The following is a 27928-nucleotide window of genomic DNA, read 5'->3' as shown; positions in this document are numbered from 1 at the left end:
AAAATTTCAGGTGTTGCCAAACACCCGCAAACGCGTAAAACAATTTCCTGAAAACGTTTACCGTCGAAACAAACGCAGCCTTAGACTCTTTACTCTTTTCATTGTCTTTACTCTTTTTTAGAAAACTATGGAATCCACTTGAAGCGTGTAGCCAAATCCTACGCTTATTTTATTTAAAAGTAAAAAAAAAAAAATGAAATGTTAGTGGAAATTGAATACAAAAACTTAATTAGTAATTTTGCTTCTAAAAAAGTAAGAAAAATAAATTTTAATTGAAAAAAATATATATCAAAAATTAAATTTATAATCAAATATAATAAAATACCCGTTTTAAAATTTTCTCCTAGGACCCCCATATTCAGCGGCTTGTGACAAATTCGGGCAAGGCTATTAGGTGTCTCTGATTCATCCTTGTAGTCCTTGGTCCAAAGTTCCCACATCAGAAATGAAGGAGAGTGTACTTCAGATGAGCAACCACAACAGAATCGTAGACCGCAAGCACATTCAAACCTCCCTTAATTCTTCGTGGTCCTCAAGGCGTATAGCATTTCCACAATGTGGAACACTGGGACACCACTTAACCCTTTTATTATCCTCAATATAGGATTCAATAAGAATACGATCAAACTTCTCTGCTAGACTCGGATCTCTTGCATTCACTAGGCTCCTGATTTTGGATTCATCACAAATAGCATCGCAACTTGAGTTCCATGCACCAAATGCGTTTTGCTTTGTCCTTCGTTTATCTTCACAATAAAATAGTCAGTCTAACAATAATTGCAAAAGTATTGGCCACAATCCGTGATTGTCACATTGCTTGAAAATACTTGTTCCATGCAAATAATGCTGTAATCTTAGTGGTGTATTTGGATTGCAAGATTTGGGTATACAGATTTAGATTTAAGTGATTAAAATCCAAATATCTTGTTTAGATAATTTACAAATGGTCAAGAATTTGAATTTGATAAATTCACTAAGGATTTTAAACCTTAAAATCATTGAATTTGAAATAACTTCTAAACCTATAGAAATTAGAAATTTATAAGACATATTTCAATATTTGTAAATTTAGAATTAAGGCATTTCAAATCCATCTCTTTTAAATTCAAGTCCAAATCAAAATCCAAATTCAAGATTTGTCATTCTCATACTGATTGTAAGAGTGAAGAATCTTTATGCACCAAGAAATAGGTATTATAACATGGATAAAGCACCTATTTAGTAGAAAACAAAAACCCCAAAAGAAAAACCAAAAATATTAATTATTACAGATAAAGATATAATACGGACAGAGGTAATTTGTTTGAAAGATTTTATATTATAATATTCCATTCGTTTTATGAAGGCGGTTTCCGAGATTAGGAAGGACTCTATTAGGATTACTGATAAAGAAGGATATATGATGCCAAAAATATTATAAAAAAAAAAAAAAGAAGAAGAAGAAAATCTTGCATTGGAAAAAAAAATACTTATACAAACTTATATTCCAATTTTCCAAAAAGAAAAAGAAACTTAGACTTCAAGAAAGACGGTTAAAATTTATTCTATCTTCTCCGAAACTAAGTCAGAGAAAATGATTAAAAATCGAAGTTTACAAGAAATTAACCCATGCCACTTCCAACGTAACTTTCTGTATATATGTACAAGTCCAAAACACGTCTCTCTCACAAAAACCTTGAATTAGAGTACTACTACTACTCTTTCCTCTCAAGTTTCTTTCTTTTGTTGTCAATGACTTCCACCACCGAAACCTACTGCGCCTTTGCTCTCTACGAGGCCAGCCCAACACTCTCTCTACCAATCTCTAACATTGGCATCATCGAATTGCGCATAACACAGCGCAACCAAATACAATCCAACTCAACCCAAGTTCCAGCAACGTTGTCATTGAAGACATAGTAAGCCCAACGTTCCATGCTTGTCTCGAAATTCCTCTCCTCGTCATGGCGTTACCGTCTTTTTGGGAACTTTACGTGTCCCATGAGTTGAGCGGGTTGAACCTTGATCATAACTACTTGGAGTACTTGAAGGAGCAGATTGAGACTAATGTGTTTGGTGAGCTTGAGCGCAGTGGGTTCTGGGGAGGGTTTGAAATTGTGGCTGAGGTTGGTGTTTTCAAAGTTGAAGTGATTGACAGTGACGAGGTAGATAGGATTGCATGCAAGGTTTCCCAGATGAATGGTACAACTGCTGATTCTTCAAAGGGTCTTGCAACTCAGGAATTGATTGAAATAGATTGTGAAATCAAATAATCACTCACTATAAGTGATGTCTTTTTTAATCTTAATTTGATCGATGTTCTTAGATCTATATTTGTTGGCATTAATTGAACAATGTTTTTGCACTAGTGTAGCAATTATTTCCTTAATTGATTGGTTCTTTCTTCTTCTTCTTCTTCTTTTTTTTTAATCTTATTTTCTGTTTTCAAGATTGATTTTATGGTTACAATTGATTTAATATTTAATTTTCATTAATGGTGGGAAATGTGAGCATGAAGAAACCAATAAATCCGAAGGTATAGTGATTTTTTTACTGCTTTTGTGGGCTTGTATCTGTTCATTGCGGATTTTAGCTTTGTACTTTACTGATTTTTACTGCAAACTAAGAAAGGAACAGTTACTACTGTATACTAATAACAAAAATAGTAAAATTTGGTATGGAAATTTGGTAGTGTAGGCATATTGTGGCTTGCATTTGGGGTGGCTAATTTGTTTTAGGGAGTGTTTGATATCAGATGCAAATTCAAAATTATTGCTTCTGTTCTGATATAGATAGCCCCACTGCCCCACTATTTCTTTAGTGCTGCCGCCGCAGATATAAACTTTAATCTCCAAATTAAAGAATTACAACAACAACAAAAAAAAAAAACTAACTAACTAACTAGTATAATCGTAGTGTATGAACTACCAGTTTATGCATTTTCAATAAAATCTGAATTTCTCCTCTCAAAAATCTTCATCGGTGAAAGTACAAAAATTGTGTTATTTTTGGAACCAAGATAAGATTTTTGTAAATTTTTTTTGGTAATAAGTTCAAGTTTATTATATTTAGTATAGGAAGTAAATGTTGTGGGCTGAATTTTGAGTCCAGATTCCAAAATGGTGTTTAGTGTCTCTCCACTTGTCCTCTTTGGTTGAGTATACCATGTTGGGCCTTTAACTTACCTAATTGGCAAAAAGAGTCTACTCTCCACTAAATATGTGGCCCACCAGGGCTTTCTAAGGAATCCTTATTATTTTCCAGATTTTTCTTTTGTTGAAAAATAAAAGAAATATAAAGACAAGAAAATGGAAACTGTTGAAAACTAAGAAGCTTGCTAGTTGGATTTTACCATAATGTCAGCCTTTTGATAAATTGGGCCTTTAGCAGCTATTTACTTTGGCATTCAATTACCGCAGTAGCTTCCAATCAAAATATACTATTTCTTTTTTCTTTTTTTTCTTTTTTGGGTCAACCATGGATAATGCACTAAAACTAGGAATTAACCAATTTGTTACAGTACATATCAGCTTTATCATAAACTATGATTCTTTCCACCACAGGCGGTGGATTCACAAAAACAACAAAAGAAGATAAACAACTTGCTCCCAATTTGGTCAATACATCAGCGCATTGGTTGGCTTCCCGATAAGCATGGATTATTTGTTTGTTGGCTATCGCCCTCAACATGTTCCTGCAATCTGTTAACAAAGGTTCCATTCACAAATTAGCAATGTTATTTTTCATGAGCAACACTATGCTTAAGGTATCAAGTTCAACAATAAGATTATTCAGACCCATCTCCTTAGCTAATATCAAGCCATCTCTTAAGGCCCACAGTTCTGCCATGCAGCTGTTGGTGTATCCAAAAGACCTGGCATAGCCTTTCATCCACTCCCCTTCATGGTTCTTGATCACACATCCTCCTCTTGCCCTTCCAAGGTTCTCTAGAGCTGATCCGCCTGAGTTTAGCTTTGCCCAGCCCTCTGGTGGTTTCTCCTAACCTACTGGGACAATATTTTTGGCTTTGTGTAGCTTGGCATTCATGCCAATAGAGTAAAACTCTGCACTTTCTTTAATACATCTTTTGAAGTTCATTTGATCCACCTTACCTATCCTGAACATGAAATTATTCATGTGCAACCAAATTTGCCACACCCCCATGGGGAATAAAATCTTCCAAGGTATGCCCATGAAGTTGGATTTGATATCTTTCTTGCAATTGATCTCAAGCTATTCTCCAAGAGGTTATTTAAACGAATCCCTCAGACAATGAGGGTATTGCAACTCCTGCCAAAATTTTTGGACTATTTCACAGCCCTTTAGAAGGTGATCGATGGATTCATTACTCCTGTGGCATAAACTACAAGTGGGATCAAGATTTAAACCCCTTGAACCCAGTACTTCTCCGATGGGAGCACTGTTATGCAGACATAGCCATAGAAAGAATTGTATCTTGGGGAAGGTTTCAACTTTCCATACCCATGCTACCGACACAGTATCTAGGTTCAAAGGGTTTAAACCCCTTGCCAACAAATAAGCTGATTTCAAAGAGAAAAACCCATTCTTGGAGTATGCCCATTGAAGAGAATCTTTTGCATCTCAGTTGTAAGAAAAAAGGGCTTACTTTTATGGCATTAAGAATGTGATCTGGTATCTCAAACGATAGGCTTTGTGCTCTCCAATCATGGTTGTAGTCAAAGCATTGTTTAACTATTAGCTGCTCCTCTTCACGGGTCAGGGGACCTTCAATGAGATTGCGTAGGGTGCCCATAGGTAACCAAAAGTCATTCCAGACCTTGATTGACTCCCCATTCTTCACAAACCACTTCAAACCCTTGCAATAGACTAGACCTCCCTTCTTGCAAGCAGTCCATACACTTGAACATGGTAGTTTTCTTCCTTTCTCTGTCATTCTTCTTGGGGAAAGGTACTTTGCCAGTAACATTTTTGCCCAAGGGGCCTCCTGCTCACTAGCCATCCTCCAGCAGAGTTTAGCTAGAATGGCAAGATTCATGTACTTCATGTTGTGCAAACCCAGCCCTCCTAGTTCTTTTGGTAGTGTTATTGTACTCCATTTGACCATGTGCATCTTTCTCTTCTCTTCTGTTGAGCCCCATTAGAAATCTCTTATAATCTTATCAACTTGATCACAAACTTTGACAAGAAGAGCCTGGCACTGCATGTAATATTCTGCCACAGGTGCCGCAGATGTTTTGGCAAGCACAAGTTTTCCAGCTTTCAATGAAAGCTTTGTTTTTCAACTAGCAAGTTTATTATGAATCTTGTCAACCACAAAATTATAGGCATTGCCTGTTCTGCCTTGATGAATGATGGGGAATCCTAGGTATTTATCTAGATTATTGATTGCATTCATTCCCAATTTTCTACATATATATCTCTTCCTTCTTCTTGTAACATTAGAAGAAAAGAGAATCTTGGATTTATTCAGATTGACTTTCTGGCCAGTAAGGTTACAAAAGTTATCAAGAACTTCAATAATAGCTTCACAATTCTTGTTGTATGCCTTAGCAAAAAGCATCAAATCATCAGCAAAAATACATGAAAAAAGCTTGGCCCATTTCTAGAAACCCTCATTTTGTCCCACCTTCTTTCTTCACACATGCTAGTGATTTGGGCTCCTAAGAATTCCATGCACAGTAGGAACAGATAGGGTGATATGGGGTCACCTTGTCTGATTCCTCTCGAAGGTTGAAATGAATCCAATTTACTTCCATTGAGTAACAAGGCTGTGGTTGTTGTAGAAACACAACTCATGATCAGCTTTGTTATATTCTCAGGGAAGCTAAAGTGCTCAAGGTCCATTTTGATGAAACTCCCCTCCAGACGATCATAGGCATTTTCAAGGTCAATTTTCACTACCATATATCCAATCTTGCCCTTCCTCTTCTTAAGAGAATAAATTAACTCTTGCGCAATTATAACATTATCAGTACCCTTTCTCCCTTCAAGAAAGGCTGTTTGCATTGGGGAAATCAGAGATGGCAGGAGAGGACGAAGTCTTAGAACAATAATCTTCAATATGGTCTTATAGACCGTGTTACATAAACTTATAGGTCTGTACTGGCTGACAGTTTTAGGGCTAAGTTGCTTGGGAATGGGAGCAATCAGAGTTTGATTGAGGTAATCTGGGATTTTTTGACTTGTAAATACTTCTTTCTCCTCCTTCTTCACTGATTCTCCAACCACAAGCCAAAATCTCTAGAAAAAACCAGCATGTAACCCATCAACACCTGAGGCTTTATAGGGTTTCATTGACTTAAGGGCATTCCAAATTTCTCCATCTGAAGGAATATGGGCCAAGCTTCTAGCTTCTTCCTAATTTAGCTTCGCACACCAGTCTGAGTTCCATTGTGGGGTAATAGGGCAGAAGTATTGTTCAGTCTTATAGAGTTTCTTGTAACTTGAACTGAAAATTTCCTTCACTTCCTCAATATTATGACACCAAACACCATCATTATTCTGTATGCAAGTAGTCCTATTCTTGCTCCTCCGGTTAAGGGCTGACATATGAAAATATGAAGTATTTCTCTCCCCCAAAATAATTCAGTTAGTCCTAGATTTTGTGACCCAAATCTTTTCCTCCATTTGAAGTATAAGATTGTATTTCTCAGTTTGCTGCTCTTGAAGGTTTAGTAAGAAATTGTTGGGGCAGGCAGCTAAAGCTCTTTGAGTGCCTAGCAATCTTGCCATGATTTGCTTTTTCCTTATAAATACATTCCCAAATACTTCTCTGTTCCATCTTTGGGCTTTTGTAGTGAAGTTTGAGATAACACCAGCTAGATTTATATCCTGCCGTGACCAAGCATCTCTACTAATAGCTGAGAATTCATTGTGGCTCAACCAAATAGTCTGAAACCTGAATGGTCTGTCAGTAGTAGTGCCCATATTGGGATTTGGGTTTAATAGTAGGGGCAAATGGTTTGAATTGACTCTAGCCAAATGTGTGTCATTAGCCTCTGAATAAAAGGCTTTCCATTCTGGATTGCCCAACATCTGACCAATCTGCATTAAATTAAGTCTCTAATATCTCTCTTGTTTGACCATGTGAACTTTGGTCCTGAGAAACCTAGATCCAATATTTGGTAGTCATCCATACACTCTTTGATTGCTCTCACCCTTCTTTGACAGATCGGGTTCCCACCAAACTTTTCCTCCTCTGAGAGGACAAATATACTATTTCACCTATTATCTTCAGACCAACTGACTTTACATTACTATATATATATATAGTATGTAGTTGCAAAGAATATGTACAGGTATCAAAAGGAAAGAATCACTTGTACTTCAGCAATAACAATATAAAGTAGATGACCACTTATATATAAAAATCTTATATATTGTTACTCTAGTTTTACTACCTCCCTTTTTATTTTATAACAGAAATATGAAAGTAAGATTATATTTGAATTATTTTTTTCTAGTAAACATCTATCGCATCATATTATTTCTAACACTGAATGCATATTTCTCTCTTTTGTTCATTGTCTCTCAATATTGCACCGTTTCTATCTGTATCATACAATGCTTCTTGAAATATTTATTTATAGAAGAAAAAGGTACTTAATTTCTACTCTTGCCTACCCTAGAGAATTAGGGTGTGTGTCTTACAAGCCGCTCATATGTAATAGAGAGATATATAATTATACACAACATTCTAGTATCTTCTTTTTTTCTCTACAACTTCTTTTTACAAACCAGATCTAAGTTCCACTTTATTTTAGAGTAGATTTCAAAATGCAAGTATTTTTTTTAGTGAAATTCTAATTTTAAGAAATTAAAATCATATTAATGGTAAAATTTATTGATAACCTAGTTTGAATAATCTAATCTCAAAACCCAATTCTAGGAGCATCCCCGATAGACTAGGAAAAACCCAAAATTCATTTCATATTATATACTGAACCCTTAAAATCAAACTCCAACAATCTTAGAAAAATTGTTTGGATGAATTACAGATTACAGTGACTCTTTTGGTATGGAGAGCACTATAGCTTCCCTAAACATACTTTTGGGATTAAAAAAAATATTTGGTGTACTCTCTCACACCAATAAAAAAAAAATCATTATATTTCTCACACACTCGACTCTCTTTATCATGGAAAAAAAAAATAATTAAAATAAAAGATAAAGTATTTGTTAAAAAGTATATTTAAAAAAGTACACGTGTGATGTGATGTATAAAATCGGAGATTTTTGGACCCGCCAGATTAGCCTGGTTGATCGGGTTGATGGGTGTGGAAAATACTGTGCACCTTGCTCATGAAATGCCAAAGCCCATTTCCGAATTAATTTCCTTTTCTTTTGGGCCATTCTCCACTGACATCAGGTTAAAAAAAACGAACGTATCTCAAATGATGTGAGCTTCTGGGTATAGAGTCTCATCAGTGATGAATGAAGCATTGCTTTGCAGCAAAGTGATTAATCAACAAATAGAAATAGTAATAACTCCTCGTCCTCGATTGCCTCTTTCTTCTCCACACTTCACCTAGACACACTCACAGTCACAGACACAGACACAGACACAGTTGCCCTTTTACTAGACACTAATGGCAGCTTTAAGAGGAATATCCCACGACCTATACACCCATATCTCACATCCCAACCCTCAACTATTCTTCTTCAGAGGATTCTCTTCTAAGCTTTTCGTCAAAGGTATGCACCACCCCTCTCTCTCTCTCTCTCTGTGTAACTAAGGTTTTTCTTTTTGAGCGTTATATACCTCCATTTGATACTGAGAAAACGTGGGGAATGAGAATCATAGCATTTTACACCTGATTGACAACATTATGAAACCATTTACTGCTTAGCTAACTAAACTATTCACTAGTTGTTATCATTACTTTGCAATTTATTCTTAAATTACAAAAAAAAAATAGTGATTTACAAAACAAAAAAAGGAAGGGTTTCTCAGCCTTTCCAAAGAGGTTGGACATTGGTGGGATGGCAAGTGCCTTCCACCAAAAGGGTCGGGTTGCGGGTTTGAGTTTGGGAATCAGTCTTTCCAAACAAAAAAAGAATTGGGTAAGGCTGCAAAAGTGGGAGCTTTGTACAGTTGTTGAAATTTACTATAATGCTAGTAACTTTTGCCATTGCCTCTGTGTATATTATTAGCCTCTTCATTTGACTTTTCCGAGGGTGTATGGGATTGCTTCCTATAAAGAGGCATCAGTGGCCTCTTCTCTTGAACAGTTGGGGATAGAGGAATGGAGAAGCTGGAATGTTTATTTTATTCGGAGACCTAATGATTAGGAAATGGGTGGTGTGGATGGATTTCTCCGTACCTTGGGTTCAAATCTACCTCCCATTGAGAATGGAGATCGTATGAGGTGGAAGTTGACAAAGAATGAGGATTTTAATATCCGATCATTTTACAATAAGTTGAGGAGTCCCTTGCCCATTATTTTTTCTTGGAAAGGTGTTTGGAAGATTAAGGTTCCTCGGCGTGTTTTGTTCTTTGTGTGGACTGCTGTATGGGATAGGATCCTTACAGGTGACAATTTTGGAGGTAGAAGGATGGATTTTGTTGACTGGTGCATCATGTGTCGTTGCAATGGAGAGACGGTGGATCATTTGTTACTTCATTGTGGTAAGGCTTATCGGTTGTGGAGTTTGGTGTTTAGATCTCTTGAGTCTTGTCAAGATCGGTTGCAGATACTCTTTTTGGTTGGTGGAATTGGCCTGAAAAGCATTCATCTAGTATTTGGAATTTAGCTCCATTGTGCTTAATGTGGTGCATTTGGAGGGAGTGAAACAGGAGGACTTTTGAGGACATGGATAGCTCGGATGACCAGCTATTGGCTTCTTTTAGTGGCTCTCTGTTTGACTGGGCTAGGGCTTGGGGACTCACTTTTAGTGATTCTCTCCCTACTTTCCTTAGCTCGCTCTTGTATAATTAGTATCTTTTCTTTTCTTTTTTCCTTCTTCGCTTTCATTTCCCTTTGTATTTTTCTCTCTGCCCTATGTTTTTTTGCATAAGGTAGTGTTCTTGAATATATATCATTTTTACTTATCAAAAAAAAAATATACTGGTAATTATGCTTTATATCTAGCTTTTAGGGTATTAGGTTTTGGAAAATTATGTAGGACTAAATTGAAAAGAAATCTTTTCAGTCCTCTTTCCAATTATGCGTGCGCATGTTATTGTATAAAACAGGAACTGGTACAATTGAACTGAAAATCCTGTTCCATTGCATTAGGATTGAGTTCTGACCAGTTGTAAAGTGGAAGTCATAAATTTTCAATTTTTTAACCATACATTTATAGATTTTAAGTCATCAAAAGAGAAGGGTAGAGGTTAGAAAGATGAGCAATTATCATTTATGACCCTCAAGTCAACAAAGGGTTTCTATTGTGTTATGTTCCTAATAGAGATCGACAATTTTTTCATGTTTTACTTGTATATGATAAGATTTGAAGACTTCAAAACCACACTCTTTATTCATGGGAAAGTTATTTGGTGGTTGTACTACAGACCCTTGTTCTTGCATTTGCTGAGGATGTACTATACTTCATCTTATTACCTGCCTGATGAAAATATGACTGAAATTTTATGCTTGAGGTTCATAACGGTTAAACCTCAATCAGAATTAAGCTTTATTGCAATGCTTCAGGAATTATATTTTCCAGATAGGCACAAGGATATTGTTGAGTCCAAAATTTTGATACATAGTTTAACAACCTACTGCAACCCCTTTTATCAGATTCTCATTATAAACATCTATTAATCTGTAGAAGGATGGCTGCTGAGTGTGTATCCGCTTAGGGCCATTTTTAACTTATTTCTAAGCTGGATACAGGGTATAATTTGTTTAGTTGTCTACACTGTACTATATACCCATTGTCAAAGCAGGGTTTTGCAGCTTTTGCTTATCAAAGTTTAATTTCATCTGATAACTTTTTTCTGTCCCCTTTGAGCTTAATTCTGATACATAAAGAAACTATGCTATTGCAATATTTAAATTGGGAATAGCAGATGAACTTTGCTATGATATTTCGATGGAATATCTTGAATGTCATACATGACACACTTTTACACATGTATGTGTAATGTATCTAGAATATTTAGGCCATACAATATTACTCTTGAGTAAACAATATTACAGCATGTTCTTCACTCTTGGAGCTATATCCTTTGACACACCCAGCTTTACAACTCTTTTGCTATTCATACCTTATGAATTTGTTGCATGTATGCTTCTAATTTTTTTCTTTTTTGGTTTTGAATTTGTTGCAGATATATCTTTCTCCACCACAGAAGAGACATTAGCTGAAGCCTTTTCAAAATTTGGTGAAGTTACTGAAGGTAACTACTGTTACTGCCAACCCTAGCATCAATGTATTTTTCCATATCAATAATCTTTTGTCATCCAGCTCTTCTCCTTTTCCAGCTAAAATAATAAGGGATAAAGTCAGAAACAGATCAAAAGGTTACGGGTATGTGAGTTTTGCTAAAGAGGATGAAGCCAAGAGGGCCTTGACAGACATGAATGGGAAGGCAAGATTACATGATCTCCTCCTCCTCCTCTGTTTTTTTTCCCCAGTTCATTTAATAATGTGAACAGTGATAATGTTTGCAGTTTCTAGATGGACGTGCCATTTTTGTAGACCCTGCAAGGCCAAGTAGACATTTTGATTCTGTTATGCGAGTAGCGAGAGGACCCCCAGAGCCAGCAGGTGATAGCTGATATTAACTTTCAAGTCTTCTTGATATACATGCAATAATGTTGGAAAGACTAGCGCATGAATGGTCAGATATTTTATGTGTAGCTTGTTTAATTCTATTGCTTTCGTAAGCTTTTGATCACTCCTTGCCTGTGGAACTTCTGGACATCACTTTTAGAACCAATTCTTTCCATTGAGTCCATAGCATTTGATGGTAATTTATCCTTTTCAATGGGATTTAACTATTTATACAAATTGCTGCAAAGCATTTAACTAATTATGGAGTCTTGACAAAACCATTGAACTTAAAGAGATGAATGATGTTGTTACATATTTTCCCCCTATTTGGCATTGGCATAGCAGAGATTGTGTACATATGAGAATGGTGGAAGTCCATCTAGTGAGTTTGGCATATAAATGGTTGCCACTTGCCAGAGAGTTGTGTCCAAGACCACAGCTAAGGGAGCACAAGGGTGAAAGATGAGTACATCAAGAGATGTCAGTCTTGACCCTTTTTCTTAAATCAATCTAACTATTGATATAGGAAAAACAATGTCGTAGCCATGCCATGGAGATGGAGGGCAAGGGTGTGTGGTCAGCGAAGGAGGTGAAAAAGAAGCTAAAAGAGGACCGTTGTCAAAGACAAGCATGTCGTGAGAGGTTTGACCCCTTTTATTGTAAGCCTTAGGATATTAATAGGGAGGTGATGGAATGTTTCATAATTAAATTCATGGTAAGATTTATCATTCATGCGAGAAGTAAAAACATTACTAATGTTGGGATCTTTTTTAGCTCTTATGCGGGTTAGAAAATACATATTCCAGATATTTTGGTAAGAAATAATCTTCTAGTAATGAAAACACCATCAAACAACTGAATGGCGATAAGGAATATTTCATTTCTAACTCTATTCTCGCTTGCTGGCTATAACCATGTCTAAACTCTAAAGGGTAAGATTCCTATAAAAAAATATGCAAAGATGTTTGTCTTACTTGGGAGTAAAACCATTTTTATGTGGAAGTGGCCTGGACGACTTGGGAGCTGGCATCTGAATTGGATAATATACTCATGCCAAAAATATTATGATAATCCTCCCTAAAAATAAAAATGATATTATGATAGTCCTTTCATAAAGGCAATCACATGTGGGTTGGTACAGAGGCAGATGTTAGGTAATATAGCTAGTCAGATAATTAAGTAAACTTTCTAATTGTTTAGCTAGTTCGTGTAGTTAAGAGATAAGAGGTTCAAACACCGCCAACACCAGAAACTAATATGCGTCTTAATCTGATAAAAAATAGCACTCATCATAAAGTAGACTCCATATGTTGAAATTCTATTTAATCTTTTTTTTTTTTTCTAACCTTCACAAAGCCAAGGAGACAAAATGTGTGTAAAATAAGTACTAAAATGGATGAGCGAAGCCCATTTTTGCTTATTTATTAGAGAGAGGCCTGTTGTTTGGTTTTTTTTTTTTCATCACTCATTACTCTTCACTCAATTTTCGTCACTCATCACTTAAAATACCCTAATTTCCTATACCTACCTGTTTGGCACACTTCACTCAGCTTCTCATCACTCAATTTTTTTACTTTTTTGTAAGATCCAAGGATTGACTTGGTGTAGCTTTTACTTTTCTTTTCTTTTTTCCTTCCACCCCCAATACCCAAGCTCACCAAACCCAGTGAAAAAAAAAAAAAAAAAAATACCTAGAAACACAATGTGAAAAGGAAAGAAAAGATGAAAAAAAAAAAAGATGAAAAAGACTAGACCAAACCCAACGGGAAAGGGAAAAGAAAAAAAGAAGAAGAAAGACCAGTGTGAAAGGAAAAAGAAAAAAAGAAGAAGAAGAAGACCACTCAAACTCACCAAACCCGGTGAAAAAAAAAAAAAAAACCAGAAACACAATGTGAAAATGAAAGAAAAGAAGAAGAAAAAAAAGATGAAGAAGACCAGACCAAACCAAGCGTGAAAGGAAAAAGAAGAAGAAGAAGACCAGTGTGAAAGGAAAAAGAAAAAATGAAGAAGAAGAAGACCACACACACCGAACCCAGTGAAAAAAAAAATCAAAAGTTGCGGCTGGGTGAGTCCCTCAATGTGTGTATATTTACAAAAATGTCATCATAACTCTGTTTTCATAACTTGAAAACACCTAAAATGTGTTTTCAATTTTCATAACTCATCACTCAAAAATCAGAGAATTAAGTGATAGAAACAATGCCAAACACACCCCTCAGCCATGAGTTATGAGAGATGGAAACAAAGTTATGAGGGATAGAAACTGAAAATCCAAACACCCCTATCAGCTTACAATTGAGTCCCCCTGTCACAAAAAAGAGCTATGTGCATCTCGCCTTCGAGGAATAGGAATAGCGTTTGGCAAAGAGAAAAAGGTGTATGAAAAGTTTGCACTTTGTTCCTTTTAATAAATCTAATAAATAGGGATTTAAATCTTGTGTTTGAAATGCGTAATTCAGATGCTAAACAACTTTTTATTGGCTATAAAAATAAAAAAAAATAAAAACTTTGATAGTACATATATATATATATATATATATATATATATATATATATATATATATATTTTGATACTTGATAGTGTAATTGGGGGAGGGGATTTAGAACTTGAGTCTATTATTAAAGGAAAAATCGGTTAACTATTGATATGGGACATTACAAAGGATTTCATTATCATTGGTTTATAATATAAGTGTCAATTCAGGTTAGCGTGTCATGTTTGTGTCATGTCGAGTATTTGCGATGCCAAGTGTTAATCAGGGTGGTCATAGGACCACCTTGAATTTTTTTTTTTTAAATATAACTTAAAAAAAATTTGAGTTTTTAATTAATATGGGTCTTTTGACCACTCTAGAAAAAAAAACTTGACCACCCTAAAAAAAACACTTGAACTCCCTTAATAAGAATTGAGCCCATTAAAAATAAAATTCAACCCCACCAAAAATTTTGTCCATTGAATGCTGAAAAAAAATTCCAAGAAATGTTATTTTCATAATATTTTCGTATCAAATCCTAAATAACAAGTTGTTACTGATGAATGGAAAATAATTTCAGTGGTAAGTTCAAATTAGAACCAGTAAAAACTTACAATCTATGTTTTGTTGTGAAAGTATTGTAAAAATGCTGTGAACATAACACTTCTAAAAAATTGCTCAAACAAACATATTAGCCTAAAATCTCAAATCAAACATTTAATTGTGATTTTTTAAATTGTGTTTCAACTGACATATTTTAAAATTGCTATTTTTTTTATATAAAAAATGCACACTTTTCAAATAGCTAGTCGGTTAGTATTTGCTTTAGTCTTTAGCCGAATTTGTTGGATTTACATTATATATTTTTTCAAAAAGATAATGTATTTTGTTTATATTAGTACTCATTTAGGCAATATGTTAGTAATTGAATAGGAGATTAGTAGCTTAATAATTGCTTGTTTGTGTATATTAAAAAAGATGTAGTTGATAATATTAATAGTGAAATTATCATATCACAACAATTTAAAAATATGAAAACTTGTGAAAGAAAATTTTAAAACTTTATGTATTTGAATATGTTTTTATTTTGTGATGTTAATATATTCAAGTTTTATTATTAATAAATTTTTTAAAATTATGTGTTTTTAATGACTACCTTGAAAAAACTTTTTGGAGCCGCCACTGGTGTTGAGATAAAGGTATTCGACTAAATGACTCAACTTGAACTTGACTCATTTAATAATTGTGTCATGATTCTTCACCCCTAGCACGAATTGCTAATGAAACGGGTTGACACGAAACTTCTCCTTTGACACGCTTAATAAACAAGTCGTGTTGGGTTGATATGAATGTGACTTGACTCATTTCAACCTACATAACATTAAACATGTTTGATTGACACAAATTCAATCCACTTAAACCGCTTAAAAAAAAAACATGATTTATATTGTTATTGTTACAAATTTAATACAAACTCATAATAAAAGAAAAAACATGTTGCTTAAGTTTAAAAAAAAAAAAATTTTATAGGAAGATTTAGAGATTTAAAGTTTGTAAATTTTAAATGGAAAAAAGAAAAATTAAAAGAAAATCTTTCCTAATCATTTGTCATTGACAAGAAAATTACACTTGTTTTTTTATAAGTAGAACATATCGTAAGAAATGAGTTTGAATTGAGCTTTTTATTTTTTTATAACTAAGAATTAAGGTGGTAAAGACTAAATAACGATCATTTTGAAGCAAATACCAAAAAATTAAAAATTTTGTTGCATCTAAAAAATAAAAACCATTAACTAGGCCATGACTTATTATAAATGACCCATTATCCTAAATTCCTATTATTATTTAATATTGAAACTTATATATGTTTGGAAGAGTATTCCAACAATATCCCTCTATATTAATATATTTTACCGTTGAAAGCATACCCGGCCTGATAATTACTGCTCACAAAACCCAATTTCTACAATGAGAGACCTTCAATTTTTGGTCAAAATTGTAAAATAATATAAGGGAGCCCCAATTTGGCAAAAAATAAAAGTTAATAAATCTTCTGCATAATTAATAATCATTACAAAATCCCCTTCACAAAAATTGGGGACCCCCCAAAATTTACATAAAACTCTCTCTTTGTGTTGGGCTCATAAGGTAATTACTGTTAGTCTAGGGATTCTTATCCGTAAATAATAAAAAAATAAAAAATAAAAAAGCAATAATTATTTTTTATTACATACTAAAAGCAAAAAATAATTGGATCTTGCAGTTTTTCCGAGTTTTCGCTGTTCAAACTTTAACATTCAAAAAAGTCTCCGCAGGTAGCTTCTCCGGTACACACTCTCTCTCTCTAAAACTCTCACTTTCTCTCTCTAGAATTTGCCTTTTCTGTGATAAAAATCTTACCTTTTGTCTTTTTCCTTTTTTTGTTTTTGTTTTTTTTTTTATGTGTTTGATATGTTGGGGTGTGATTGTCATGGTGGCAACATAATGTGACTCTTTTTTTTGTTGAAATTGAATGCAGATTGAGCTTAGTTTTGTTATTTAAGAGATGGGTTTTTCGCATTTCAACTGGGGTTTCCAAAGTTTGGAGCTTTTTTTAGTTTTTAATTTGTAGGGTGTGGTATGGTTTGGTTTGGTGTGCTATTGCATGAGTTTTTTGAGATACATGAATTTTTAGCTCCTCAAGTGTGAGGAACTTTGGACTTGAACTTGATTGGATTTGTACCTGTTATGATTCTAATTTTTGTGTGTGTCAGTGTGTGTTTATGGAGATATAGTTTGTTTACTCTTTTGGGTAGGTTAATTTTGTTTATCTAGCTCGATAATAATAAAAAAACGATTGGGGGGAAATTATATTGGCATTATATTACTGTTTCTTACTGGTAACCTGGTAGTTAGTAGGGATTTGTATTCTATATGGATCTTCTGAAGGGGTCCTGTTTTCCAAAAAATATGTCATTTGGCCATGTCAATGATTTCCTTAAATGGAAAGGCTTATGGAACCCACAAATTTATAACCAATTTTTAGATGTTTGCAGAAGAAAATGTCTATTCATTCTGGTTTTAAAAATGGTATAATAAGATGTTTTCATCAAGGAGCTCGAAATCCTTATTATATGAAAAAACATGTTTACTGTTACATTTATAATTCTGGTTATGGTAGAGAGGGACATTGCACGTTTATTTATTGCTCTCTCACATTTTGAAGGAACTTGCTGGATATGAAAACTTTGCAACTTTTTTTTTAATATACACAAATGAGTGAAATTATTTATAAACTTTCTTAAGGAGTGTCAATCTATGATCTGATGATATGGTGGAAGAATATAATGTTCTGAACGGATAACCCTTTGTCGGTATCAAGTTAAAAAAAAAAGTTCATGCGTGTAGATTTAATATGAGTAATTGGGTGAATTTGGTAAATGATTGTTATTGTGTTTTGGTGGGACATATATTTGACTTGGATATTCTAGGGTTTTGAATTTTAGATTGGTTCTTATAATCAAGGGAAGGATTTGGCTTAATTGGGTTATGGTAGACAATTGAATATTTCTTGTATGTTATATAGTCCTAGGATAACAGTTTGGTATCATATACTTCATGTATGCTATTTGAGATGGTCCGTAGTTGCCTTAAATAATGAAATTAATTTATAGTGGATTTATATTGCTTCTCTGCTTTATCAAGAATGTACTGTGTAGTCTGTAAACGAAGATGGCACACTATTTTTTATTGACTCTCCTGTGTCTTATGATTAGTAGTCTAAGTATTGGGTTATGTTACTTCTCACGAGATATTGTAAGAATTTAATTTTTTTTTTAATAAATTTTTAATTATTGATACTGTATGTACTGGTTATGTAAAACATGTCTATAATGTCCATATCAAATACCTGATCTCAACTTATATGTCTAAATTTATTGCAGGAAGGTGCACAAAATTGGTACGTTTATTTGGAACTGTATTATTTTCTACAATTGGACCATTTTTGTGGCTTTTCTCCTTTTTGTTTGAGCTCTATCATTCCTTTCATACCTGAATGACTCTTAAGCATAACCCTGGAAACTTCTTTTGAGTATGGTGTGTCACCTTGGATTAACGTGAAGCATTATAATTGTCTCCATATTTAATTCAAGTATCCTTAATTTATTATTATTATTTTTTGGTTACATTTTGTGCTTCTTTGCTATTCTTAAATTTTATGGGGTTATGTGCACCCTTTGGGATGAAGATAGTGAAAGCCTCTTTTTTTTGCTTTGGCCTATATGTTTTTTTACAGCAGCCTAATTCTGATTCAAGAAATTCATGATTTGAAAATTTGCACCACCTTCATGATCATTATAAGTATCATTCAGAAATCTCTTTTACCGGTCTTGTTAGTACTGCTACTAATGTTATCATTATCCCATTGGTAAAAGTCTTTCACATTGCAACCCCCTTGAGTCTTTATCTCATCACGTGGGTTCAGTTGAAATTCATACCCTGTTGACCAAAAACACTGAAAATCATACTCTGCAACTCCTTTTGGCCTTTCATTTTGTTTCCTCCTTTCGGCATGTGTATACTTCTTCCCATAAATTCTTCTGGCCTCTGTGCCTTCTTCACAGTTGCCTTGCCAGCGTGTTTAATTAGATACATAAGATGCCACGGACAAGGGCAAATGCTAAGCCAGTTGAAGTGGAAAAGCCAAGTGAACCTGAAAAGCCAGTTGAGTCTGATGAGAAAGTTGATCTTGATGAGGACAATGATCCCGAGGAGGTGATGGAAGAAGAGGTTGAGTATGAAGAAGTAGAGGAAGAAGAGGAAGTTGAAGAAATAGAAGAAGAGGTGGAAGAAGTAGAGGAGGAAGAAGAAGAGGAGGAGGAGGAGGTGGAAGAAGTAGAAGAAGAGGATACCGATAATGCCAATGGAGCTGATGATGAGATGAAGGTTGAAGATGAGGACGAGAAAAAAAAACATGCTGAACTTCTTGCCCTTCCTCCACATGGTTCTGAAGTGTACATAGGTGGCATTCCCCATGATGCTTCAGAGGAGGACTTGGAGCTTTTTTGTGGATCTATAGGGGAAGTTACAGAGGTTAGCTCCATTTCTATAGAAAGCAATCTTGTAAGTTCCTTTTGTGAAGATTTATATCAATGCCACTATGGTCTGTGACAACAGGTTCGGATTATGAAGGGCAAAGATTCTGGTGAGAACAAGGGCTTTGCATTTGTGACCTTTAGAAGTGCAGAATTAGCTTCTAAAGCCATTGATGAGCTGAATAGTACTGAATTCAAGGTAACAAAACCTTTTGTGCATCATTTCTTATTGCCTTTTTCCCCACATAAGCTGAGGACTTATTGGCAAGTTGAAAATTGAATTTGATTTAAAATTATTATTGTTAGCTTAAAGATTAATATAAGTACTCCTTAGAGCTTTTTAAAGGTTTCTATTATTATTATTATTATGGCCATTTGCTGTTATTTATGTATGCTGCAATTGTTGAATGCTTTTGTGTAAACTCTCTCCAGGGGAAAAAAATAAAATGTTCAACATCTCAAGCAAAGCACCGTTTGTTCATTGGTAATGTTCCTAGAAGCTGGGGAGAGCAGGATCTAAGGAAGGTTGTCATGGAAGTTGGGCCTGGAGTTACTGCTGTGGAACTTGTTAAGGTCAGTATGAACTAGTTATATGTCTTTAGGGTAGTTATTATTGATAGTTGAGATCATTTATTTCATTTTTGTTTATTTTCAGAATTCCCAGTGCCTTTAAAAAATTTATATATTACCACAGCCAGTGGTTTTGTTCTTTTCTGCCATATACAAGTGTCTTGTACTCAATTTATTAAACTCTTGGTCACAGGATGCAAAGAATCCAAGCAATAACCGGGGCTTTGCTTTTGTTGACTACCATAACCATGCATGTGCTGAATATTCAAGGCAGAAGATGATGAATCCCAAATTTAAGCTAGGTGATAATGCCCCAACTGTGAGCTGGGCTGACCCTAAAAATGCTGATTCTTCTGCTGCTTCACAGGTCTTGTAACTTTTTTCCTTCGTTTATATAAAAGTCATAGCTTCCTGTCCATACTTGAGGACCAACTATTTCAGTTAAAGTAACTGGAACCGAGCCAGATTTTTTTTTTGGGTGGGAGGCATGCCTCCCCCCCACCCTCTGCCATTGGGAACATCAATGCCATTGTCAATGCTTGACATTGGTGACGGGTGCAAGCTTCAAAAATATTTTTTCTTCTTCCTTTTCTTTTTTGTTGAATGAAGTTGTTGAGGATTTAATCAAATGATTTTAGGGGATGTAATTGTGGCTTAATGTAATCCTTGAAACATTTATGAAAGAGGCTCTAGGAATGGTTGAAGCAGTAGAATTTGAATAATTTTTTTATTTTTATTAAAGATGTTTCTCTAAGCTTGGTGGTGAAGCCTAAGGTTTAGGCAGATTCTAGATGGTGAAGCCTGGGATTTCTCCTGTTCTTCTTTGTTTTCTGCTATCTCCGATTTCTGCCAATAATGTCCTATATCAGTTCTATAAGTATCCATCTTAGTGGGCACATGGAAAACAAAAATGTTAGAAGAGGATATTGGTAAATAATATTAAGTTATGTAGTTCATTAGATCTGTAGGAGTTGCATGTAATGAGATTGCCGCTTCTAAAAATTCACTATTGGAAAAAGTACAAGGAGATAGTACCGATAAATTAGAATAATAAATCAGCTGGCTCTTCCCCCCCTGATAATAGCCCTGAGGAGGAACTTGACAGGTGACTTTTTAGGGGATAACATACGCTTATTGTATTGTATGACCTATGATCTGTGCCTGGTTCACATGACTATCTTTTAGTAGTTGTTCAAATATTTCAGACTTTTGTCTTCTTTGTTCTAAACTAGTTTTCAGGATCTGGTGGTAGTTGAATTTCATTGCAGTCTATTGTTGGGGTATTGCTCTTGAAGAACTTAAGCTTGTATTGTACAGGTGAAGGCAGTATATGTGAAGAATTTACCGAAGAATGTTACCCAAGACCAGCTAAAGAAGCTATTTGAACATCATGGGAAAATCACAAAAGTGGTTCTGCCACCCGCAAAATCTGGACAGGAAAAAAGTAGAATAGGTTTTGTACATTTTGGGGAGAGGTCAAGTGCCATGAAGGCGCTGAAGAATACAGAAAAATATGAACTTGATGGTGATCATTCATTTGTTTCTTAATGCATTTTACTTTTTTCAAACAAAATTAAATTAGTCATTCACATTGCATGCTTTGTTCTGATTTTCAGGCCAAGTTTTGGAGTGTTCTCTTGCAAAACCACAGGCAGATCAAAAGTCTGGAGGATCAAATTCACAGAAGGCAGGACTGCTTCCAAGTTATCCACCTCGTGTTGGTTATGGTTTGGTTGGTGGTCCCTATGGTGCTCTTGGTGCAGGATATGGTGGTGCAGGATATGGTGCCACAGGCTTTGCACAGGTGAGTACTGTTTAAATGCGCCACTCTACTCATTTGTGCATGTTCTTTCTTATAAAGCGAATATTTATGTACATAATATCAGTTCTGAGCCTTGTTCAGTAACTGTCATGATTTAAGTGTTTTACATGAATATTTATTGTTGCTTTTGTACATTACTTTTAGGTCATAGCCTGATAAAATATGTTGGTAGTTCTGATTCAAAAGTTGCAGTCTGTTTTATTGATTTTATTTAAATTTGCCTCTCTTTGTGAGGTGGATGTAAACTCTTAGGGTGAACATGCTAAAAATTCGGATGCTTTCATACAATCCTAATGTGCTCAGTTGTGATAAATTAAAAAAAAAAAAAAAAAGCTTGAACTTTCCATTTTTTTTTATATAGGTAATAAAACTTTTATTGAAAAAATGAACATTGTGTTCACGATGATGAACACTTTGGACATGGAGAAAATACAAGAAGCTCAAGAGCTAAAGCTAACAGCTAACAGATTGTAGAAAGCAGAAATTAAAATACATTGTGTAAGACCCCAAATACGAGCCCACTGAAATAAAATACCAAAAAGAAGATGTTTTAAAAGATCTAAGGATCTCTTTTGTGAAGCGCTCTCTCAGAAGTTTCCACGCTCACCCCCTCAAGCAAAGAGATTTCAAGATACCAGCTGATTAAGTTAAAGTGAACAGCCCCAAGCAAATCTTCTAGAGTACCCTTTGTTTCTATCGATGCATGCTTGTTTTCTTGCGTTGGCTTCAAGCCTTAGTAGGGTCTCAGAGTGCCTTGGACAACTTTATATATGAAATGAATACACAAATACTCTGAAGTTCTTTACTATTATCATCTAAAAAAAAGTGTGATAACTGCCAATGACCTTCAGCTGGATGGCACGTTCTTCCTCCTACAATAATGGGATCAAGGGGGAGGCGTGGATCAAGTTCCACTGGGTGAATATATAACTTTGCAATTAAAAAAAGAGTAAGTGAAGTGAATGAATCATCATGAAAATGTTTTTGATATGGTCAAGAAGGGCCAAGACACAGATTGGGAAAGCTTGTAATATCTACCTTTTGTTTTTGATAGGTAAGAAAAATATTTAAAGACACTACAATACAATATGCAGGAAAATCTTGTAATATCTACTTTAGAAAATGAGGGCTTTTTTTGTTTGGTCTATGTAAAAGATATTTATAGCAACTCCTATATACCTTCTCCAAATGAGGTTCTTCATGTTATTATAAAAAAGTATAGGGACTTTATATATATAGAGAGGGGACCTCTTAGAAAGGAAACAGAAGACTAGGATAAGAAAAGAGAGAGAGAGAGAGAGAGAGAGAGAGAGAGAGAGAGAGAGAATGAAGGAAGAAGTTTCTGTTTTTTACTTATCAAAAATAAAAGAAGTTTCTGTTTTTGACTTGCATTCTGATTAATAGAACTGGTTAAGGAATTTGTTGGCACACATATTATAAATGTATATCTCTTTACTTCGTCTCCCCACCGTATTCATGCTGTGTTGTTTCCTGAATCGAATGGCCATATCTGTGCATCCAAGGATAAGAAGTAGGAATGGGAAAAAATGGGAGGGTGACGATGCAATGCAGTCTTCCAAGATGATTGGTGGTGGGTATGAGGAAAAGAAAAGGATTTTAGAGAGAATAGTATGTAAGAAACAATGGTGGCTAATAAGGTCTTCTGATTGTTAATGAACTCTAGTTTAAATGCTGCCTTCTTTACTTGTAAAAGTATGGTGGAGAATTACATTGTGGGCTCAACACTTGCTGGGTGCATGTGTAACTTAACATTAGAAAAGTCTTCAAAGAACCTCACTATCTTTTTTCCCCCTTGCTTTTTGGTAATTATTTCTCTCATTATCATGAGAGTTGAAGATAGCAAATAATTAGACTAGAAGAAATAAGATGATGGTTTGGGAAATGAAGCAAAGATAAGAAGAGCACGTGGGAATAGAGAGGCAAAGAGCAATGTGTCTAATAACCACCATCATGACGGATCTCTCTTATGCGCCCAAAACACCTTTTTGTAGGCTAGAACCAAGGAACTTCAAGAAAATGTTCCAATGAATATAGTAAATACTTAAAATTTGTATTTCATTAAAAAAATTCACAAAAATATCTAGTAGCTCATCAATACGCTCCTCATATATTTACATTGATAAATTTAAAGTAAAGTGATGCAATTTCTGCTCTAGGGCTCTTAAGCTGCATTTCGAAAGCGTGTTCTAGCCAGGCCCCTTTGGTTGAATCCCAAGAGACTTGTTACTTGACATAGCGGCAATTGAGAAAGTTTGGGGTGATAGTTGAACACACCCCCCCCCCCCACCCCCCCCTCTCTCTCTCTTCCAATCCCACCCAAAAAAGAGTCAAGTAGATAACAATTTGGAGTTTTCATAGGAATTACACTCTGCCTATTTATACAAGGCCTGTAATTGAGAAAATGTGCTGGTGTCTTACATTTGGTCATTTTAAAGTTGAGAAGTAAGCCTGCTTAACCGCTTCTCCTATGCTACTTATACACGCATTTATTTATGTATACATGTATTATATATCCTTTATGTTGTTAGAGTTCTCTTTGGGGCTGGGTGGGGGGTTTCATTCCTCTTTATTTTTTTTGGTGTTGGCATCACAATACGTTGTGAGATAGTTGTCTTTGGGCCACACACTCTCCCACACACATAACAAGTATATGTACTTTATGTTGTTGGAGTTCTCTTAGAGGCTGGGTGAGGGGTTTCATTCATTTGTGTATGTGTGTGTGTGTGTGTGTTGGGGAGGGGTTCTCTTTGTTTGGGATGAACTCACAAAGACTCGACCCAAGGACTTCCCTTGTAGTGTGGTGTCTTTAGGATGGAAATTTCTATCATATATATAATATGAAATAAAAAAATGAAATCACTTGTTATTGGTCTTTAAACAGTGCTATTAGCCTATTACATATTATATATGTGCTTTGCTGTTGAGTACCACTGCAATAAATTTTGCTCATCTTGTTTACATTTTACACTTGTAATTGACAAATCTAGATTTTTGCTGATACTTGGACATGTTTTGCAGCCCATGATGTATGGGAGGGGACCAACTCCTTCTGGTTTGGCAATGATGCCAATGCTTTTGCCTGATGGACGGATCGGATATGTTCTGTAAGCACTTCCATGCTATAGTCAGACTTATTCTTACAGATAGTACATTATTAATTATGCATCTGCAATTTTTTTTCATGTAAATTCCTTCTCTCTTGTCCAATTTTAACAGCTTTAGTATCCATTGCGATTCACTGCTTGGGCAAGTAATCGACTTATTTAGTGATGCAGATCTAAGAAGCCTAAGAAAGCCCAATGGGCCTTTGGTTTATTAGATTTGGTTATCTAGTTATTATGAGTTTCATTATAACTGTTTTTTACACACACACACACACACCCACAAACGCACATGCTTGGACAGCTCACCCGCACACACGAATTTATCGATTGGTTGGTAAATGAGTAAATGACATTTGATTGATATGAAATCTGATACACACACATGCAATGGTAAATAACATCTAATTGATATGAAATTTGGGGGTCCACACACACAAATGCATGCATGTGTGAGCACAAACAAACACGAATTTATTGATTGGATGGTAAATGGCATGTGATTGATATGAAATTTGAGGTGCATGTTAAGCATGAGGAGATTATATAATTTGATAGTGGGATTGTCACAGTATAAATCCCATATATGATTTCTACATTCTACTTATCAAAAAGAATATAAATAGAAATCCAATATAAGAAGTTATTGACTAGTGTATTATTAATAAAGGACTATACCAGGTAAAACTTGACTGTGACCCACTTGGAAATTTTTGTTTATGTATTTTTCTCTAATTTACAGTTTTATAGAGAGATCAACGTTTTTGGTCTCTTTAGAAGGTCATGTGACTAGGGTTTTGATTTCTAATTAGATGAATTCCCAAGATTAAAATGATGCGTAATTAAGTGCTTGGATTGTCCCTTTCCTCTCCTCTTGGGACTAAATGGGGGTTAGGATTGTAGCATTACAATGAGCCTCATATGAGAGTTTTTTTTTTTTGGTGGGGTAAGTTATACACACACCCATTGAGTCTTGAAGCTACAATCTCACCCTCCACCTAAAACTTATAAGGGGAGGGGAGGGGAGGGGGTTCTAGTGGAGGTAGAACTCATTGGCCTTGTATAAAGGTATCTTAAAACTCCTCTACGCAGATTCTGGTGTCATTACATCAGAAATTTGGACTGGGAGTCTTTCTTCAATCCATTGGACCCATAAACTAATGCTCTATGAGTCTCAACTTCAGGTCTTTTGCTTTTGATATGATCTTCCTCTTAATGCCTAGTACTTGCATAGCATGTTGTGAAGACCCACTAGGCCAGTTGGTCACTTTATTCTTTCTGATGCTTTTTATAAGAAGCCTATATCTACTTTGCATGAACTGAGGCAATTTTTGGAGCCATTTCTCCTCCAGGATTAGGTCTGTTTATTTTCTCATGAAAAATGTTAGGCTATTTGGATCTTGGAAACCACATAAAGAATAGGAAACAATAATATTTCTTTGATTAGCTCATTTGACGAATTTGACAAATTTCCTCTCCTTTCCCCTCCCTTCTACAATCCAAAAGGATACTAGTTTTCCAATCAAACTTTTAAGTGCACTGTATGATTGATTTGCTACCAAACAGAGACTGGTGACGTGAATTTTAGGGGCTACAGCTGTTTATGGCCCACAATAAGGTTTATTGAACCTCCACTTTCATGGTCTTTTTAGTTCCATATGTTAGCAAAATAAATGGTTGGTTGGTATCAAATAGCATAAATTACAAATTTATTGGCTGACACGCCTTTAAGTGAGTCGATAATTGATATTTCAAGTGTACTTGTAATTCTCAAGACTTGGATATAAATGGAGAAATATGAATTACTTTATGTGACATCCTAATTGTTGTACCTGGAGATTGATGGTCCATTTTCTTCTTATCCTTGCAGGCAACAGCCAGGAACACAGCCACATACTCCACCTTCACATCCAAGAGGAGGTGGCAGGGGTGGGGGTGGGGGTGGGGGTGGGGGTGGTGGGGGTGGGAGTGGCAGCAAGAGTAGTGGCAGTTCAAGTAGGGGAAGGCACAGTAATGATGGTGGTCATGGGCGCAGGTATCGCCCATATTAGTTGCAGGTTAACTGCTAAGAATTATACATCAGAAAGTGTGTGTTAATGTCAAACCTTAAGATCATTCAATATCTGAATTTAACAGTGTCATCTTCTTCATTGAAGCGTGTAGTGGTATTATTGTACTTTGTCAGTGATTATTACACTTGACATTTGTTAGTTTTGTTAAGCTGTTTTATTCTGTTTTAATTTTGATTTATAAGCCTTCAGCCTTCAGTACTTTCTGCTTATATATATATATATATAATTTTTTTTTCTCTTGGATTCTGTCTTCCTCCACAAGGATAGCACATACCAATGCCCATTTTATTAGCATACGTAGTTTGCCAATATCAGTTTGGCTTAGGGCATGTTAAGGGTAAATTATAGACTTGTTAACCTTGTTTACAGTTCAACCACAGAACAATAGCGTAACAAGGGCAAAAGCTTTTGTCCAGTGTACCAGAGCAATTGACATGTGACCATTTTTGGATAGGTGTCATTTGTTTCCTATTTAATGCTCCAATTTACTGGACACAAGTTAAACCCTAATAACAATACAATCTAAAGTACGGATAATACAATGGGTCCATGGGGGCTTGGACATGTCTTTTGTCAATTCTCCTATCAACTTTTCAATTGTAGTATTTTTTTTTGCTCATCAAGGCAATCCTCAAATTCCCCAGCCAACAGCTTCTAGCACGATTCTGCTAACAGTCCATTTCTTAGAACAGGACTACTGCAGCTTGTGCAGCATTCTTGACAGCATCCATTGATGCAGTTCTTTTCTTAGCGAGGGCTTCCGACATACAGACCTCATATATTTCCTTAGAGCTCTTATGCCTTTTTCCTAATTTAAAATGGACGACCTGATAGGGAGAATTCCTTATTGTTGCATCTTGGATCCCTTTAGCTCTGACTTATAATCCAAGTTTAATTATTGTAGCAATTTCCAAGTCCCAGAATTCCTATTAAAGATTGGCACAGTTGGTAAGAGACTTGTTGGAGAATTTGAACTTTACCTTTTCCTGGGGGTAGACTACAGAATTTGAACTTCACCTCTTACATGAGGATAGAAAAAACTCAAACATAGGGCTCATCCCAATAATGGCTAGGGGATTAATATATCTCCTGTATAGTATTGTTAATTGAA

At 35.2% G+C, this 27928-nt stretch overlaps 2 protein-coding genes across 9 annotated transcripts; both read left to right on the top strand.

Moving 5' to 3' along the window:
- Positions 1-8352: 8352 nt before the first annotated feature.
- On the top strand, positions 8353-11951 carry LOC142606826 (small RNA-binding protein 11, chloroplastic-like). Its single transcript, XM_075778178.1, has 4 exons — positions 8353-8655; positions 11237-11305; positions 11391-11497; positions 11580-11951. The coding sequence occupies exons 1-4, from the start codon at positions 8550-8552 to the stop codon at positions 11685-11687; spliced, it is 390 nt and encodes a 129-aa protein (XP_075634293.1). The 5' UTR covers positions 8353-8549; the 3' UTR covers positions 11688-11951.
- Positions 11952-16267: 4316 nt separating this feature from the next.
- On the top strand, positions 16268-27012 carry LOC142607510 (heterogeneous nuclear ribonucleoprotein Q-like). 8 transcript variants are annotated; one of them, XM_075779041.1, is made up of 11 exons: positions 16268-16304; positions 16420-16483; positions 18080-18096; positions 18786-19229; positions 19314-19430; positions 19664-19804; positions 19995-20168; positions 21119-21326; positions 21418-21605; positions 24663-24748; positions 26616-27012. In XM_075779041.1, the coding sequence occupies exons 4-11, from the start codon at positions 18795-18797 to the stop codon at positions 26794-26796; spliced, it is 1530 nt and encodes a 509-aa protein (XP_075635156.1). In that variant the 5' UTR covers positions 16268-16304; positions 16420-16483; positions 18080-18096; positions 18786-18794; the 3' UTR covers positions 26797-27012. The 8 variants fall into 8 exon arrangements, with proteins under 8 accessions (XP_075635156.1, XP_075635155.1, XP_075635149.1 ...); XM_075779040.1 differs by lacking the exon at positions 16268-16304 and having other exon boundaries at positions 16330-16471; XM_075779034.1 differs by lacking the exon at positions 16268-16304 and having other exon boundaries at positions 16405-16483; positions 18761-19229.
- Positions 27013-27928: the final 916 nt, after the last annotated feature.

The sequence above is a fragment of the Castanea sativa genome, chromosome 8, assembly GCF_040712315.1.
Source record: "Castanea sativa cultivar Marrone di Chiusa Pesio chromosome 8, ASM4071231v1".
NCBI lineage: Eukaryota > Viridiplantae > Streptophyta > Magnoliopsida > Fagales > Fagaceae > Castanea > Castanea sativa.
The sequence above is the reverse complement of the archived record's forward strand: the minus strand, read 5'-3'. Positions and strand labels throughout refer to the sequence as shown.

Excerpts from the sequence above, each read along its gene's own strand:
- LOC142606826 (XM_075778178.1), top strand. The coding sequence starts at position 8,550 with ATGGCAGCTTTAAGAGGAATATCCCACGACCTATACACCCATATCTCA. Across the intron at positions 11,306-11,390 it reads ATTTGGTGAAGTTACTGAAG|CTAAAATAATAAGGGATAAA; the intron begins GTAACTACTGTT and ends CTCCTTTTCCAG. Across the intron at positions 11,498-11,579 it reads TGACAGACATGAATGGGAAG|TTTCTAGATGGACGTGCCAT; the intron begins GCAAGATTACAT and ends TAATGTTTGCAG.
- LOC142607510 (XM_075779041.1), top strand. The coding sequence starts at position 18,795 with ATGCCACGGACAAGGGCAAATGCTAAGCCAGTTGAAGTGGAAAAGCCA. Across the intron at positions 21,327-21,417 it reads AGAAAAATATGAACTTGATG|GCCAAGTTTTGGAGTGTTCT; the intron begins GTGATCATTCAT and ends TCTGATTTTCAG. Across the intron at positions 24,749-26,615 it reads GGACGGATCGGATATGTTCT|GCAACAGCCAGGAACACAGC; the intron begins GTAAGCACTTCC and ends TTATCCTTGCAG.